The sequence below is a fragment of the Girardinichthys multiradiatus genome, chromosome 4, assembly GCF_021462225.1.
Source record: "Girardinichthys multiradiatus isolate DD_20200921_A chromosome 4, DD_fGirMul_XY1, whole genome shotgun sequence".
NCBI classification, from domain to species: Eukaryota; Metazoa; Chordata; class Actinopteri; order Cyprinodontiformes; family Goodeidae; genus Girardinichthys; species Girardinichthys multiradiatus.
The window spans coordinates 2,931,963-2,948,746 of record NC_061797.1 but is presented as its reverse complement, the minus strand read 5'-3'; the positions used below and the strand labels follow the sequence as shown (position 1 = coordinate 2,948,746).

General features: G+C 37.8%; 2 protein-coding genes across 2 annotated transcripts; one reads left to right on the top strand and one right to left on the bottom strand.

The window, feature by feature from the left end:
• The first annotated feature begins 2,057 nt into the window (after window positions 1-2,057).
• Window positions 2,058-6,868, top strand: LOC124867140 (hatching enzyme 1.2-like). The gene is made up of 10 exons (XM_047363422.1): window positions 2,058-2,104; window positions 2,196-2,268; window positions 2,705-2,708; window positions 2,796-2,873; window positions 3,036-3,191; window positions 3,326-3,446; window positions 3,747-3,925; window positions 4,866-4,947; window positions 5,953-6,077; window positions 6,695-6,868. Coding segments are annotated over exons 1-10 (828 nt in total). The 5' UTR covers window positions 2,058-2,096; the 3' UTR covers window positions 6,697-6,868.
• Window positions 6,869-6,986: 118 nt separating this feature from the next.
• On the bottom strand, window positions 6,987-14,971 carry fadd (Fas (tnfrsf6)-associated via death domain). The gene is made up of 2 exons (XM_047363423.1): window positions 14,583-14,971; window positions 6,987-9,478 (listed from the first exon to the last, which is right to left on the bottom strand). The coding sequence occupies exons 1-2, from the start codon at window positions 14,881-14,883 to the stop codon at window positions 9,186-9,188; spliced, it is 594 nt and encodes a 197-aa protein (XP_047219379.1). The 5' UTR covers window positions 14,884-14,971; the 3' UTR covers window positions 6,987-9,185.
• Window positions 14,972-16,784: the final 1,813 nt, after the last annotated feature.

Here is a 16,784-nt window from a genome sequence, read left to right as displayed (position 1 = left end):
ATTTAATTAACAAAAATTCACTCTCAGAAAGAGGCAGGAACAAAATAACAAACGGGCAGGCAAGATAGGCAAGACATGATCTGAACAAACAAGGCATGATTATGAAATGACTCCGCAATGACTAACTGAACAGGTGTGTATATATGGAGAGAAAACCAGGTGGAGCAAGGAGACAAATTAGCTTAGAGCAGGTGAACCGAATAACGATAATTGACAGACAGAACAGAACGTGGCTGGAGCAAGAACAGAGACTCATGAATACAAACAAAAACTAAACTATGACCAGAACCAAAAACCACACTTGACAAAACATGAACAAGACTAAAACATGACCAGAAAAATAATAAACAGAAGCATAATTCAAAAACTGTGAGAGAAATATAAGAAAAACCCCAAATCATAACAAATGTTGTACTGTACCTCCTAAACAAATCTTACAATCACATGGCAATTATTAAATGCTATTCTACATTGTACATTTTATAAAAATAAAGCATATTTTAGTGAACATTTATGTTTGAACTTTCGGCTTTTATCTGTGTATTAACCCATCTGTTTGACAACGGAATGTAAGTTAAACATCTGTTTCCCTGTTAGAAAAAAGTGCAAATTGCACTTATCAGTCTGGGACATTCAGTTCACCGCTGCTTTTAGTGAAAGACCTACCCACACCCACACTCTGTGAAAGGGCCAGACTAAACCATATGCTGTTAATATTGCATGTTTGAATTATCAGAAAAGACTGCATATAGGACTAAACAGACAAAAAATACGGCAACTGAATAAAAGTGTCAATATTAATACGAAATTAAATTATGTGTTTTAACAGAACATAAAAGGATGAAACTAGTATATTATCCCCAATAAAAAACCATAGGTATAATATTTACAAAATTAATTCCATGCAGTTCTCACATTTGCATATGTCTTTGCTGTTTAAAAAGAGATCAATTTTAAAGGTTTATACAATGCGAATTTCTGAATGATATGAGTTCAGTCTTTTAAATACAGTGCATTTCATGTGTACAAAATGAGATAATTTCGAAGAAACGGAAAAAGAAACAAATCTGTTGGGAGGAAGGCAAACAAAAAACTAAATAATATATATACAAGTAAGCCCCAAATTACCTATAGGTCTGGCAGATTTAAATGCTAAATTATTTACATTCAATGAAGAAATCGAACATGCATCTCCCAAAGGAAATAAAACAATATTAAAGATGGGTGATTTTTTAAAAAAAACAATAATTTCTTCGTTTTCATTTACATTTGGTTTAAAAAAATGGCATGTCAGAATTTATGGATACCTTTCTTAAATATCAGTGGAAAAACATTTACTGGCTTTACAGCTATCAAACCCTCAAATTACCTCAGGCAAACTAGGGCGCATGGTGCAAAAACTGAGATGGACAACATTTTTCATGATTTTATCAATGTAATCATGCTTTTAAATCTTTATTTCTTTTTCTTAAATTGAATTTTTTGAGAAAATGCATAGGACATATTTAACATTAAAGGTGGAGAAAGCTGTTATAATCTTTTTTTCACAGTCTCCTTTCTGGGTAAACATCTGAGAGCCACTGCAACAAGATGAAATCTGCATATAAATATTATCACATATGACAGAAACAAGGAACATTGATCAAATGTCTTTTGCTGCCAACAGTTAAAAATAAATAAATAATAAAATACAATAGAATAATGTTTTTATTTCTTCTTTAACGTTTGGGAAAAACTTAATAATTGAGAGAGCCCTTCAAAAAAGAGTGTTAGAGAAACCTATGAATAAAAGTTGGAAATAAGAGCTGCAGATACTGTTTGAGCAGCACAAATCAACTGATAGTCATCATTGTAAGGCATGTTGTTCAGCACAGAAGGCTAGTTTATGGAACATATTCAGTGAAGCACCTGTGCAAATAACATGCATGTGAAAACCTCAGAAACGTCAGCTTACTTTGATAAAAATGAACTGCAGTGTGTGCACTTTTACACATTTGTTTATTTGCCTTTAGATAGCTGGGTCAGTATAAAATATCGTTCTTGCTTACAGGGGGCTATTAGCTCTTGGGTAAGATCCACAAATCCAACAGCACCACATGCCTCAGTGGGCCACTCTCAGTTTCTGTATTCAGAAGTAAAAGTTGCAGGTCTTATGGCAATCATTTTGTGTCTATATCATGTTTTCTCTCTCACAGATCTGTTGCAACCATGCAGTTTTTTTCTTGGTCCTTTGTGGTTCTGTTGCTTTTGTCATCTGCCTGGGCTAAGGTAAAGATTTCCAGTTATAAACAAATTATGCTGACCTGCAGGCATGTAGTGATTGGCTGTTCAAAACTGAGAATTGTTGTTCTGTAGTGAATAAGAATGGCTGTCAGGCTGTTGTTGGCTTAAAACAGGCTGAGAGTTTTTAAAATCATCACCAAAACACAAAAAATAAATACTATCTCAAAATATTCCTAATGATAGGAGAAATTCTTGATATTTTACATGTTTAAACAATAAAATATGGTTCAATAAATACATTAGACTTTTTAAAATTTTATGAAAAATTTTCATTAGCTTAGGGATGTAGAAATGTTTCTGAAATTAAATTTTTTAATTAATGTAGGCTGTAGAACGGTTTGTTTTAACTGAAACAAAATGCCTCTGACATGCATGTTAAAGAATATTGTTTCTCTTCTTTTTTATGCTGTGGGGAGTACAGGAAGGTAAGACACAATTGCAAACACTTGTCCCAAGTTTAAATGCTTATGTTTAAAGGATGTTAAGTTTTATAAATGTTCTCCTTTGTACAGAGGTTCCTGCCATCGAGGTGGACACCTCCCAGGAACTGTCTGTTGGTGAGCTGCTGGAGAGAGCCAACAGAGACCGCAGTAGGTCAAAACTTCTGTGTATTACGCTCACATTTGTCTGCTACTTAGAATATTCATTCCAGATCCTCTTTGATGATAGAAAAGGCCTTTATTTAGTTACACCATCATATTATCAGATGAGAACCACTACAGTTTCTAAATTGTAACTGTATTGTCTGGCAGTCCCTGACATTGATGAACCCCGCCTGATCGGAGGAGACATTGCTGTCAAGTCTGAGGCAGACAGAAATGCTGACCCCTGCACCTCCAGAGGTTGCCTCTGGTTAAAATATACTGATGGAAAAGTCTATATCCCCTACTACATTGCCAACCACTACTGTAAGCAGCAGCTAATTTTTTATTGATGAACTGAAAACACAAGGCTAACAGTTTTACAGTTAATTTAATTTATGGATCTGAATTCTCCCTCCACAAATGGGAGGGGAATGGTGACCTGCCTTATCTAATGACAGCTTCCCGTGAGATAGAGATCATCATTCGTGGACTGGAGTCTTTCTCGGCGGTTTCCTGCATCCGTTTCAGGCCCTACCAAAATGGCGATCATGAATGGTTGAGCATTGAATCCAGGAATGGGTACGTGTCAATTTGTTGCTCTTTTCCACATTTAATGCTATTTCAGAGCAGTAATTTTAAACGATAAATTACTTTGGAAGGTTATGCTTTTAGGTGACTTCTTCTTACATAAGGAATACATTAAGGTTAGGGAAATCATAACCATAAGTAATGGCTAGTGCCTGGTAAAATAGAACTAGTGCAAAACAGCTGTTTATTTAGTCAAAAGCAGAGGTTTACTGCAGTGTTGGATAGTGTTGAGCGGTGTGTGCTTCTGTTGCAAAGGATTTCTGAGCATAGTGGTATGTGTATGTGTTGCAGCTGTTACTCGTATGTGGGCCGTCAGGGTGGGGGTCAGACAGTGTCCTTGAGCCGACAGGGGTGCCTTTACCATGGCACCGTCCAGCATGAGCTGCTCCACGCCCTGGGCTTCAACCATGAGCAGACCCGCTCTGACAGAGACAACCACATCAAAGTGCACTGGAACAATATCCTTGAAGGTTACAATCTTTCATCACCACTTTTTTATTAGAGCTAAGCTCAGCTTGAGTTAACAATTATACAAAAAGTATTCCGCCCTTATTTTTTAGACATTACGGAGCTCCACAATGTTTTTATTTCACATAAAAATCATCATGACTGACTATGATTGGATGAGGCACCTGTAAAAGTTCTCAACTCCACTGTCACAAAATGTGTTGGTATAAGATGCCACTACTGGGAACAACAAGCTCTGTTTTCTGGATCTGTAAGCACAAACCAGAAAGGAGCTTGACACATAAAGATCCAATAGGAAGCAGTGTGGGTGACCCTGATCCCTGATCATTTTGAGACATTGAAAGCAATAGAAAAATTCTGATATGATACCAAGGAAAAGTTGTTTTCAGAATGTATAAAGACAAAAAAGTTAAATAACCTATTCCCCAGTTTCCCCGGTTTACACCAGCATGTGACTTTATGTAGTTGTATAGTATGTTTACATAAAAATAAAATACTAATGTTTTCAGTGACATTTTGGGTTTACATTTGTGGACTCCCACTGTCCAAACCTCTTTTCTTTATGTCAATAATAAATCTCAGCAAAACATGGAGAAAACATCAAGGTAAGACCCGTGTTTAGAAACTGTCGCTATGAACACAGAGTAAACCTGCTATAGGAGTAAAGGTAGAGATGTACTCATTTAGCAGAAAAAAAACTCTTAAAACAAGATAATGTAAAAGAGTACTGCTTCTCAGTTGCTGTGCAGTTGCTGCACTGTTGGAACTCTAGAGGTGTTGTATGCTCAGCATTCATGTTATTATTGTGCTTTTTTTCTCTGAACTGCAAACTGATCCACAGTTTGGACTATACCTAGTCAGAGACACACAAATCTTGTCTACTGATAACACAGTTGTTTCAGGCAAAACTAACAATGTACATCTCTTCTCTATTTTTTATAGGCATGGAGTACAATTTCTATAAGATTGAAACTCTGAACCAGGGAACTCCTTATGATTACAACTCTGTTATGCAATATGAAAGGTAAGACAACTTTTTGCTTATGTCATTGGCTTCATTTAAAACATTTCCATTCCATTTATGCTTAACATCAGACATTTTGGTGAGCTTCCACTACACATCGACATTAATTACCAATAGCAAAATATTTTGGGACTGAGGACTGTATAGGTGTTATTTTTTATACTAATATCCTCCCCAGGGTGCTGGTAGGGAGCGCAGACATGATGCTTGAACAACTTTAAGCTCCTTTAATCACTGAAAATGTGAAATATAGCTACATTCACATTTATATCAATTGGTCAGTATGCATATGTTTTAAAAAAACAAATTCAGAAATATATTCTATGCAGTACTAATAAAACTAATTAGAGCAGAGGCTGCAATTCTGGTTTTCTCATCTAACTATAAACACACTCCTAAACCTTGTGGAAGATGTTCACAGAATAATTAAAGTTGCTAATGCTGGCAACAGTGGGTCCATCAATAAATTGGACAAATTGGACCTTATAGATTAAGAACAGGATGTCATCAAAATTCATGCAAATGTAAAAGTAGGCAAATACTTATTGCAATATAGTGTATATTGGTGGGTAAGCGTGTGTGTGTGGTCTCTATAAGGAAATAAAAAACTCCTATAATAATCATAACTCCTATGCACAACAGGGCCGACACGTCAAAATCTGCACTGGATGTTTTTTAGCATTAGTGCGTAGCTCCTACAGTCTCAAATATAACAGAAGAACAAATTGTATCAATACCAAGCTACAAATTCAACACATACAGTAGGAAAACACGTGCTAATTGTCCATGCAGCTCTTATAATGTTAAACTTATGTTTTGTCGGCTGCCCACACAACTTGAGCTGCTGATGCTGCTTTACATGACCCTCCTTTGTGTCGGACTGATTATAGTGTGGCGCTGTTCTAAACTAAATTGCACACCCATCGCTACACCTTACTATAAAGTAAATACTCCTCACTGCTACAGACTCACTGCCTTTCCTCTGTGGAATATGCCACTCTTCAGGTACGCCTTCTCGAAGAACAACCGTCCTACTATGGAGCCCATTCCAAACAGCAATGTGTCCTTCGGCCAGGCCACACAGATGAGCCAGAATGATATTGCCAGACTGAACAGACTCTACAAATGCTGTAAGTGTCATGAAGGAAAGTAATACACTATTACCAGCAAATCGTACTCAATGTATGCTGGCTTGTGTTATAAAAAAATTGAGAAAGAATTAAGTGGATCTTCCACAGTTTAACACTTGACAAGAGATTATTTTCCAAGCCCAGCTGCTCTCAGTTCAACTAAAAAAGCATTTGTAAAACAGTACTTTTTAACTGGAAGTACATACAGCCAGATGTTGTTGTTTTTGGGATTTTTTTTGGTGGGTTGGGGTCTAAAACTAATTAAAGATGAGTGTCTCTTCCATGGAAGAATAGCAGGATTTCTCTTGTTGACCAAACCCGACATTAAGTCTTTACCTGTCTGCAGCGTGCCATCTAGTGTCAAAATAACAGTCACTTATCAGATATGTTTAATGGTCATTCTGAAGAAACCATGACAAAAAGACAGTCAGCTCTAGCTTGCTGAACATTTACCACTGCGGGCTGAATTAATCCAGAGTTGTGTTTTTTTCCCATAATTTAACTGTAGTATTAACAAGGACTAATAGAGTAGGCCTACTGATAGTCAGAGTCAGTTATCCCAGTTTACCATAATTTATTGAACAATGTTCCCACACTGAAAGAAGCTTCTTTTGCAGAAACATCAGCTGTGCCCTATGACCTACAAATCTGATGACATGGACATGCCAAGACAGGAGGTGTGGGTTTTAGCCAGATGACAGTTTGGTTGAAAACTCCAAAAGCATTGAATATTGATTGCTGTCTGGATGAGAAACAAAATAAAAAGAAATAAAATGCTGCAATAAAAAAAATGATTCATTCAAATTTATTTGAACTATTGAAATTCACAACCTGATTATAATGAAGATTCTTCTATAGTCATGGTTGTTCCCTCATGTGCAGTTTCAGTAAGAAACCAACACCCACTTATCACGGGCAATAAAATTTGGGCTTTTATTGATAGCTTTGACATGATTTGTTCCAGGGTGGATGATTTCACAAGACCATTCTTTAGTGATATTAAAACACAAGGATTTGGTGCATAAATTTAAATATAATGTGGATCAAAATCATACATATAGGTTAAAATAAATGCATCAAACCTACATCTTCAACTAATTAAGCGTTGCTAGAGGTTTTAGAACATGGTTATCAAACTCAAATCCTCAAGGGTCAGTGTCCCTGGTCCCATGCACGTGACTAAGACGGCTGAATCTTCAATGTACAATCAACCTCTAGAGTCCTGTGAATGACCTAGTTATTTGATTCAGGTGTGTTGAAGCAGAGACACATGTAAAAGCTGCAGGACACCTGTACTTGAGGACCGGAGTTTGAAACCCCTGTTCTAGAAGAACTTTTAACTTGACAGAGCCCGGTTTGATTAACTTCTTGTTGATGATCTTGAAACATGTGATTTGGAAAGTTTCCCATCACTGTCCTCCTATAACAGAAAGCACAGTCAAACTGATTTGTTTTGTATAACATTTCATTTTGATATTAACTGAATGGGGAAACTAAAGAAAAGACACAACCATATAAGACATGACTTAACCTTGTTATGCAGCTAGAAACATGAAACTGATTTAAAACCCCAAAACTTAAATTCAAGAACAGAACAGATAGATCAATTAATGTGTTACTGTGACAGATACAATAATTACAACTAAAACAAGTACAGCCTGTTTGCCAAAAACAATGAACAGTTCCCTTTTTACTAGCAAGAAAAGAAAAAATACCTGCTGTGCAAACTCTTTTATAACCTTTGACTATTTTATTGGCGTTACATTACAATCACAAACGTCAGTGTTTTATTGGTATTTTATTTGTTAGAGCAACACAAAGTAGTGCATATTTGTAAAGAGGAAGGAAAATGATACATGATTTTCTTTTTTTTTAAATTAGAAAGTGTGGCATGATTTGTATTCAGCCACAATCAGTTGAAATTTAGTGTAATCAGCTGTTTTTGGGCTATGCCTCTACCATCTTACCAGATCTCAACCTTCACTGGGCCAATCTAACACATTTGATCTGCTATGGCTGAAATATTTAATGTTGTCCTGCTAGAAGGTGAACCTCTGCTGTAGTATCAAGGCTTTTGATGGATGGGACCATTCATTTGGTCCTATCAGCTCTAAGCAACTGCACCATCACCGCTGAAGAAAAGCATCCACCAGCATGATACTCCCACCACCATGGTGTGTTCAGGTTGATGTGTGCAACTAAATTTCTGTCTAATCTGACCAGAGTACCTTCTTCCATATGCTTGCAGTGTAGCATGGCCCGCAGTAAAATGAAAACAGGAATTCTGATGGCTTTCTTTTAACAAGTTTTCTTCTTGTCTCTCTTCCATTAAAGGTAGATTTGCAGAGTGCTCAGTTAATAGCTGTCCTGTCAACAAATTCTTCCACTCTAGCTGTGGATCTTTGCAGCTCCTACAGAGCTACCATTGGCCTTTTGGCTCCTTCTCTGATGAATGCTCCTCCTAGCTGTCAGTTTAGGTAACCATGTCAAGGTATGGTTTGCATTTATGATTAACCTAACCCCGCTTTAAGTTGCTCCAAAACCTTTTTCTCCTTTATTGAAGCTGGTGTCTGATTCATACATTACTACTGAATTAAAGGGCTGTTTCACGGTTTTGTTTAGGAATCTGGACTACATTTAATCATTTGTAGTACAAAATCTAAAATACTGGAACTGAATCATTGTGTGCTGACCTTTCAGAACACAGCTGGACATTTATGAAACCCGTATTATGTTAGTGAAGACACAAAAAATAGCATGCTCAATGGTTTTTGTCATTTGAATTAAAAAAACAATACATCCTTTACTTTTACAATTTTCTATTTATGCAAAACAAAACTAATAGGTGGGACATTTCTGTGTACAATAACATGAACTTATTTTCTATGCTGGATGGGCAAATGGGGACACATATTTAAAAACAGAAAAATTTGCATTTTTGTTACATAATTCATATTTTAAAGGAAAACATTCATGATGATGGTCGTTATATGACTATAAAGATACAGATGTTTAAAAAGGGCATTTTATTCATCTGAAGAAACATAATGTTTTGGTTGGTTTCCTAAAATCACAGGTGTTTTTATATTTCTTTATATTTCCAAGATATTATTGGTCTAATCTGGTAAATCCCTCACATTCTAATTGTTCCTGTATTTTATCTGCAGTTAGGTTGAGCTGACAGTTCCTTAAAGCTGCTATCAGCTCCTCTGTTCTGGCCTCAGCTGCTCGACTCTTCCTCCACTCCTTTAGCAGCTCCACTGCCATCTCCTCTAGATCAGTGGGATGCCGTGTGGAGATGGAATCCAGCTTGACCTCCGTCACTCGTAGTTTGCGACCTAGTTTGCGCCAGTTCTTACCCAGACTCTCTTTGATCACCTCTATGGCAATATCCAGTTTGGCTGAGGGACAAGAATATGATTAATGCAAATATACTCCAAACTTCTGCATTATTATTAATAGGTAAAAGTAGGTATTTGAACTTTGAACTACCAATGGCAGTAAAACCTTGCTTTTTTTGTTTTGTAATTCTTTCTCAGTTCAGTTCTGTTTATTTATACATTTACTTAATTTTGCTTGTGTATTGATGATTTTCCATAATTCAATCAAATATTTCTCATTTCATCACAAGTAACCTGCAGCCTGTTTAGATCTGATTGTGACATTGTTAACCCCAGCACTGAACGTATTTAAATGGTTTTGACAATGATTGTTTTACACCACCAATGTGTTCTGAGACAGTTATTTGCGGTCATACAGTCCTGAGAAAAACAGGCAGAGTACCCACTGAACTGACATAACTCAATTTAAGCAGCAGAAAACATTCATAGAAGTGCCTCAATAGAAGGCAACTGATAGACTGATCTTGTTTTTTGAAATCGTTTCACCTTTAATGCAATAACCTTTTTAATTTTAAGCATGGGTTAGAAGTATCAAGGGTCTAGGTTGTAGTCAGAACAATCACACTACAGTCATATTTACAGGTAAGTCTCAAAAAAATAACAATCAGTCAGTTTTCTACCGCTTATTCCATAGTGGGTCACGGGGAAGCTGGTGCCTATCTCCAGGAGTCTATGGGCAGGAGGCAGGGTACACCCTGGACAGGTCACCAGTCCATCACAGGGCAACACACAAACAACCATGCACACACTCATTCATACACCTAAGGGCAATTTAGAGTGACCAATTAACCTAACAGGCATGTGGACTGTGGGAGGAAGCCGGAGTACCCGGTGAGAACCCACGCATGCACGGGGAGAACATGCAAACTCCATGCAGAAAGACCCCTGGCCGGGAATCAAACCCAGGGCCTTCTTGTTGCAAGGCAACAGTACTACCAACTGCGCCACCATGCAGCCCAAAAAAATAACAATATTGCGTAAAAGTACAATAGTTTTTTGCCAGTCATTTCAGAAAGTGAAATTCATATTATATAGAATCATTACACATAGAGTGACATATTTCAAGCCTTCGTTTCTTGTAATTTTGATGATTGTGGCTTACAGGTAAAGAAAAAAACTAAATTCTGTGTCTCAGAAAATTAGAATACCGTGAAAAAGTTCATTATTGGACGCTCATGGTGTAAAAAAAGTCAGTGTATCAAGACCCACCACACACCACACACAGACAAATGACATGGGCTACAAATGCCGCATTCCTCGTGTCAAGCCACTCCTGGACCAGAGACGCCAAAAACGTCTTACCTGGAATAAGAAGAAAAGTAACTGGATTGTTGCTCAGTGATCCAAAGTCCTGTGTTCTGAGACATCCCATCTACCAGGGAATTCTAGAGCACTTCAGCTCTGCTGACAAGCTGTATGGAGATGCTGATTTTATTATCCAGGAGGACTTGGCACCTGTCCATACTGCCAAAGGTACCAAAAGCTGGTTAAATGACCGTGGTGTTCCGGTTCTTGATTTGCCAGCAAACTCCCGACCTGAACCCCATAGAAAATCTATAGGCTATTGTCAAGAAGAAGATGAGAGACATCAGACCCAACAAGGCAGATGACCTCAAGGCAGCTATCAAAGCAACCTGGGCTTCCATTACACCTACACTGTGCCACAGGCTGCTCTATGCTACGGCACATTGATGTAGTAATTCATGCAAGAGGAGGCCCAATCAAGTATTGAGTGCATAGAAATGGGCATACCTTTCAGAAACCGGACGTTTATGCTGAAAACATATTTTTTTGATTGGTCTAATGTGATATCAAAATTTTCTGAGACACTGAATTTTGGGTTTCCTTTACCTGTAAGCCATAATCAAAATTACAAGAAAATCTTGAAATATGTTTCTGAAATATTTTACTCTATATGGAATGAATCTATAAAATAACCGTTTCACTTTCTGAAATGACTGGTGAAAAATACTGCACTTCTACGCAATATTGATTTTTTTCTTTAGATGTACCTGTCATATGCCTTTGAAAATAAATGAAAACAATCTTTAAGCAGGTAACCTACCTATTAAAGATGTTTTCTTATTGATCTGATCTAATATTAGAATCTTAAATGTTGTATTTTCGTTAGCCGAAGCAGAAAGCCATCATCATTAACATAAAGGCTTAAAAATATCAGTCTATGTGTAATAAGCTATCTAATGGATTTTACTGGTGGTGACAGTGGTAGAGGTTTGTCCTGTAATCTGTGGGTTGCCGGTTCGAATCCCTGCTCTGTCTGTCTCAGTCGTTGTGTCCTTGGGCAAGTCACCCTCCTAGCCTGCTGATAGTGGTCAGAGGGTTCAGTGGCGCCAGTGTCTGGCAGCCCCACTTCTGTCAGTGTGCCCCAGGGCAACTGGGGCTACATTATAGCTAACCACTGTCAGCGTGTGAATGAATGGGTGAATGACTGATTGTAGTGTAAAGCACTTTGGGGTCTCTGGGGACTTGATAAAACGCTATACAAGTGCAGGCCATTTCACATTTCAATAATAAGTATACATTTTTTTATGGATCTGTAATAGGACCTTTATGGTCACTAAAGGGGCCAATAAAGTCCCATCAGTGATGATTTGAGACATATCTAAAATCATCTAACTATCCCACAGATGTTATGATACATCATCCTGCTACAAATAGCAATTAGAATATGCTTAATTACTGCTGGTATAGTCCAATCATGATGAGGCTGTGTGAGGCTTAGTTTTCTGCTCACAACGGAGTAACCTTTTGTTCTTAGATAATATAGATTACTAGTCAAAGATATGGACACCTTTCTCATTCAGTGGCTTTTCCTTATTGTTATTACTTTTTACATTGTAGATACACCGTGAAGACATTAAAGCAATGAAGCAAAAGTACATAGAATAATGTAGCAAACACAAAGCTGTGAAATAACTCAAAACATCTCTTAAAGTCGTCAAAATAGAGCCCTTTCTTTGATCACTGCTTTGCACACTTTTGGCACTCTCAATCAGCTTCATGAGGTAGCAACTGAAATGGTTTTCCAACAGTCTTAAAGGAGTTCCCAGAGGTGGTTGTAAAAATAAAAAAGACAAACCACTGAATGAAAAGGTGTGTCCAAACTTTTGACTGGTAGTATAGAAATATATATAAATTAATATATAAAATCAATATATAATATATAAAATATCAATATATAAAATAATATATAAAATTCTGCAGCTAGTGAGAACCCCACTTGTCCACCCTTAGGAACTTGTTCACACTCTATCCTCCAGGATGCCAAATCTCTTTCCAATAGAGCATGGTTTATTCAGAGACTTTATCCAGAATTTGAGCGTGGGGGGTTGGAATAGCCTGTCTGCAGTCCTGACTTCAACCTCACGGAACCGCTGTGGGATCAGCATGGGCATACAAGAGTGACAAACACAACCACATTAGCTGACTTGTCACAAATACTGGTGATACTTAATGTCATCCCACAACAGTGTGTGACCAACCTGCGGACCAGCATGCGGAGGATTTGCTTAGCTATTATGGCTGTATACAGTTCTTCCAGCACTACTGAGGCTGTTGTTCGTTAAATACAGTCCCTTGTAAATGAATTCACACCCTTTCGCTTTTCACCCATTTTGTAACATTCCAACCTGTAATTTAAATGTATTAAATCCTATTGTATGTGAAGGATCTACACAAAGTTTGTGGAGTAAAATGATAAAAATATATCTAAAAAAAGAAACTGAAAATTGGCATGTGCATATGTATTCACCATGAACACCAAGGAGCTCTCCAAACAAGTCAGAGACAAAGTTGCTGAGAAGAATAAGTGAGGGTGTGGTTATACAAACATATCCAAATCTTTAATGTGCCCCAAGAGCACCATCAAATCCATCATATTTAAATGGAAAGCACATGATACCATAACAAATCTGCCAAGAGAGGGCTGCCCACCAAAACTCACAGACCAGGCAAGGAGGTGACTGAAACATGGTGGTGGCCACATCATCCTGTGCTGATGTTTTTCAGCAGCACAATGACTGGGAAACTGGTCCAAGTCGTGGTGAAGATGGATGATGCTAAATACAAGGATACTTTTGAGCAAAACCCATGTCAGTCTACCTGTGATTTGAGACCGGGACGGAGGTTCACTGTCCAGCAGAACAATGACCCAAAGCATACTACTAAAGAAACACTAGAGTGGTTTAAGGGATAACATTTAAATTTGCTGGAACGGCCTACTCAAAGTCCAGACCTCAATCCAACTGACAATCTATGGTTAGACTTGAGGATCGCTGTTCACAAGCTAAAACCATTCAACATGAATGAGCTAGAGCAGTTTTGCCTTGAGGAAAAGGCAAAAATCCCAGTAGTAAGATGTGGCGAGCTCATAGACTTATCCAAAGCTCTTTGCAGCTGTGATTGCTGCAAAAGTTGCCTCTACAAAGTACTGACTTTAGAGGGGTAAACAGTTAGGCATGCTGATGTTTTTTTTTTGCTATTTAGTCCCATTTGTTATTTGCTTCACAGTAAAACATAATAGATCTAAGTTGTAGGCATATTCTGTAAATAGAATGGTGCAAACTCTCAAACAATCCATATTAACTCCAGGTTGTGAGGCAACAAGACATGAAAAACGCCAAGGGGGTGAATACTTTGTCAAGGCACTGTAAATATAGATATTTTTAAATTGCTAATGTCTTGTTTCTTCCAACTTTATTCATCCAGTCTAACAAATGACACCAAACAAGTCAACTGAAATGTAAAGACAATTAAAAACATTATCAAAACCCAAAAATATTACATGTAAAACAAGTCCATGTTGTAAGTTAGTGTTAACATAAGTTCAGTCAGGCTTGCTGTATCTTTATATATTCAGTAAAGAGTAAGGAAAGCCACCTTTGTTCAAGTATCAAGTATATATATATATATATATATATATATATATATATATTGCTTTAACTTGTAGTTCTATCAGATTGTTTAAAAATTACTAACTAATAGCGCCCTCTGGTGGGACAATATATGATGGTGAAACATTGGCCCTGACAGCAAGCGAAACTGGACTCCGCGTCGCCGATGAGCGGCACAGTTCTAATTTTACCTTTCTCGGCGTCGCTTATGTCATTGTTGGAGTTTCCACTCTGAATTTCCAAGCTGTTTAATTTGTTAGATAGATCTTCTCGGTGGATTTGCCGCAGAAGGTTGGCTAGATAGTCTGTTTGGTCGCTTGCCAGGTGGCCTCTTTCTATCAGGACTTCAAATAATTGGAGTCCTGTTTTTATCCTCTCCAGTTTCTGTTTCCCGATCTGGCTTCGGACAAGGAACTTGAGTGACTCTAGATTTTCATTGTTGAGCTGATTTGAAATCTCCAGCAGAACGACGTTTAGGTGTGCAGCGCTCATTTTCCGGCGCAGACTGAAGCTCTTGGAAAAAGTCGTTTTACTTTCACTTCCGCCTGTTAGTACAGGGCGTTTCCTTCACCGCAGGAGGGCTTTTCTGGAAACACTTAAAAGTAATAATTTTGCCATTTAATGTGTTTCACGTGTTTTGGGTTTTACAGAGAGGAGAAAACCTTTTGATTGTTATATTTTGCAAAGAACAAACTTCTAAACGTAATTGTCCCTTTTTAGCCCTTGCCAAATTGTTCATATGTCTAAAAATGCATGTTTTAAAATAATGGGCTGACTGATCAGGTGAGTTTCCTATGATAAAGAAACATTTACCAATTACAATAATACACAATGTAGAGTTATTAAAACTACATTATTTTTTAACTAGGATCCAGTTGGATTGCATGTAAATGACTGAACTGTCTGTACAATTGGACTGAATGGACTAAATATTTCATTATATAAATATTGTTTTTGGTAAATTGCCTTGAGAAGACATATGCTGTGAATCGCAGTATATAAACAAACAGATTTGAATTGGATAAACATATCTTCTGAGCTTTGTTTCAATGATTTAAAAATTGTTCATAGTTTTTATTGTATGTAGCACAAAAATAAATGTTCGTTACTATATATATATATATATATATATATATATATATATATATATATCCTGCCGACCATCCTGCCAATGCTGCTTTAATAAATTGATTTCTCCCAAGACTAATCTTGTTTATTTCAAAGGCTCACAGCATTTAAGAAAGGCACAAAGCACAGTTTAGTGAACGAGCACTGAAGGCAGTCTTCAGTGCTCCTTTATACATTACAGAGCTAACAACGTCTGCAAAAACAACTCATATATAAATATAAGGATATACAGGGGTTGGACAATGAAACTGAAACACCTGTCATTTTAGTGTGGGAGGTTTCATGGCTAAATTGGACCAGCCTGGTAGCCAGTCTTCATTGATTGCACATTGCACCAGTAAGAGCTGAGTGTGAAGGTTCAATTTGCAGGGTAAGAGCACAGTTTTGCTCAAAATATTGAAATGCACACAACATTATGGGTGACATACCAGAGTTCAAAAGAGGACAAATTGTTGGTGCACGTCTTGCTGGCGCATCTGTGACCAAGACAGCAATTCTTTGTGAAGTATCAAGAGCCACGGTATCCAGGGTAATGTCAGCATACCACCAAGAAGGACGAACCACATCCAACAGGATTAACTGTGGACGCAAGAGGAAGCTGTCTGAAAGGGATGTTCGGGTGCTAACCCGGATTGTATCCAAAAAACATAAAACAACGGTTGCCCAAATCACGGCAGATTTAAATGTGCACCTCAACTCTCTTGTTTTCACCAGAACTGTCCGTCGGGACCTCCACAGGGTCAATATACACGGCCGGGCTGCTATAGCCAAACCTTTGGTCACTCATGCCAATGCCAAACGTCGGTTTCAATGGTGCAAGGAGCGCAAATCCTGGACCGTGGACAATGTGAAACATGTATTGTTCTCTGATGAGTCCACCTTTACTGTTTTCCCCACATCCTGGAGAGTTACGGTGTGGAGAAGCCCCAAGGAAGTGTACCACCCAGATTGTTGCATGCCCAGTGTGATGGTTTGGGCTGCCATATCATGGCATTCCCTTGGCCCAATACTTGTGCTAGATGGGCGCGTCACTGCCAAGGACTACCGAACCATTCTTGAGGACCATGTGCATCCAATGGTTCAAACATTGTATCCTGAAGGCGGTGCTGTGTATCAATTCAAATTCAATTCAAATTCAAAAATACTTTATTAATCCCAAAAGGAAATTAAATAAATCAGGATGACAATGCACCAATACGAGTGAAAGATTGATTTGATGAACATGAAAGTGAAGTTGAACATCTCCCATGGCCTGCACAGTCACC

What these genes read in the sequence shown, in the direction of transcription:
- LOC124867140 (XM_047363422.1), top strand. An exon ending in CTACATTGCCAACCACTACT is followed by an intron (nt 3,192 to 3,325) that starts GTAAGCAGCAGC and finishes ATCTAATGACAG; the next exon opens with CTTCCCGTGAGATAGAGATC. An exon ending in AGCATTGAATCCAGGAATGG is followed by an intron (nt 3,447 to 3,746) that starts GTACGTGTCAAT and finishes TATGTGTTGCAG; the next exon opens with CTGTTACTCGTATGTGGGCC.
- fadd (XM_047363423.1), bottom strand. Translation starts at nt 14,883, where the DNA reads ATGAGCGCTGCACACCTAAACGTCGTTCTGCTGGAGATTTCAAATCAG. An exon ending in CATAAGCGACGCCGAGAAAG is followed by an intron (nt 9,479 to 14,582) that starts GTAAAATTAGAA and finishes CTTGTCCCTCAG; the next exon opens with CCAAACTGGATATTGCCATA.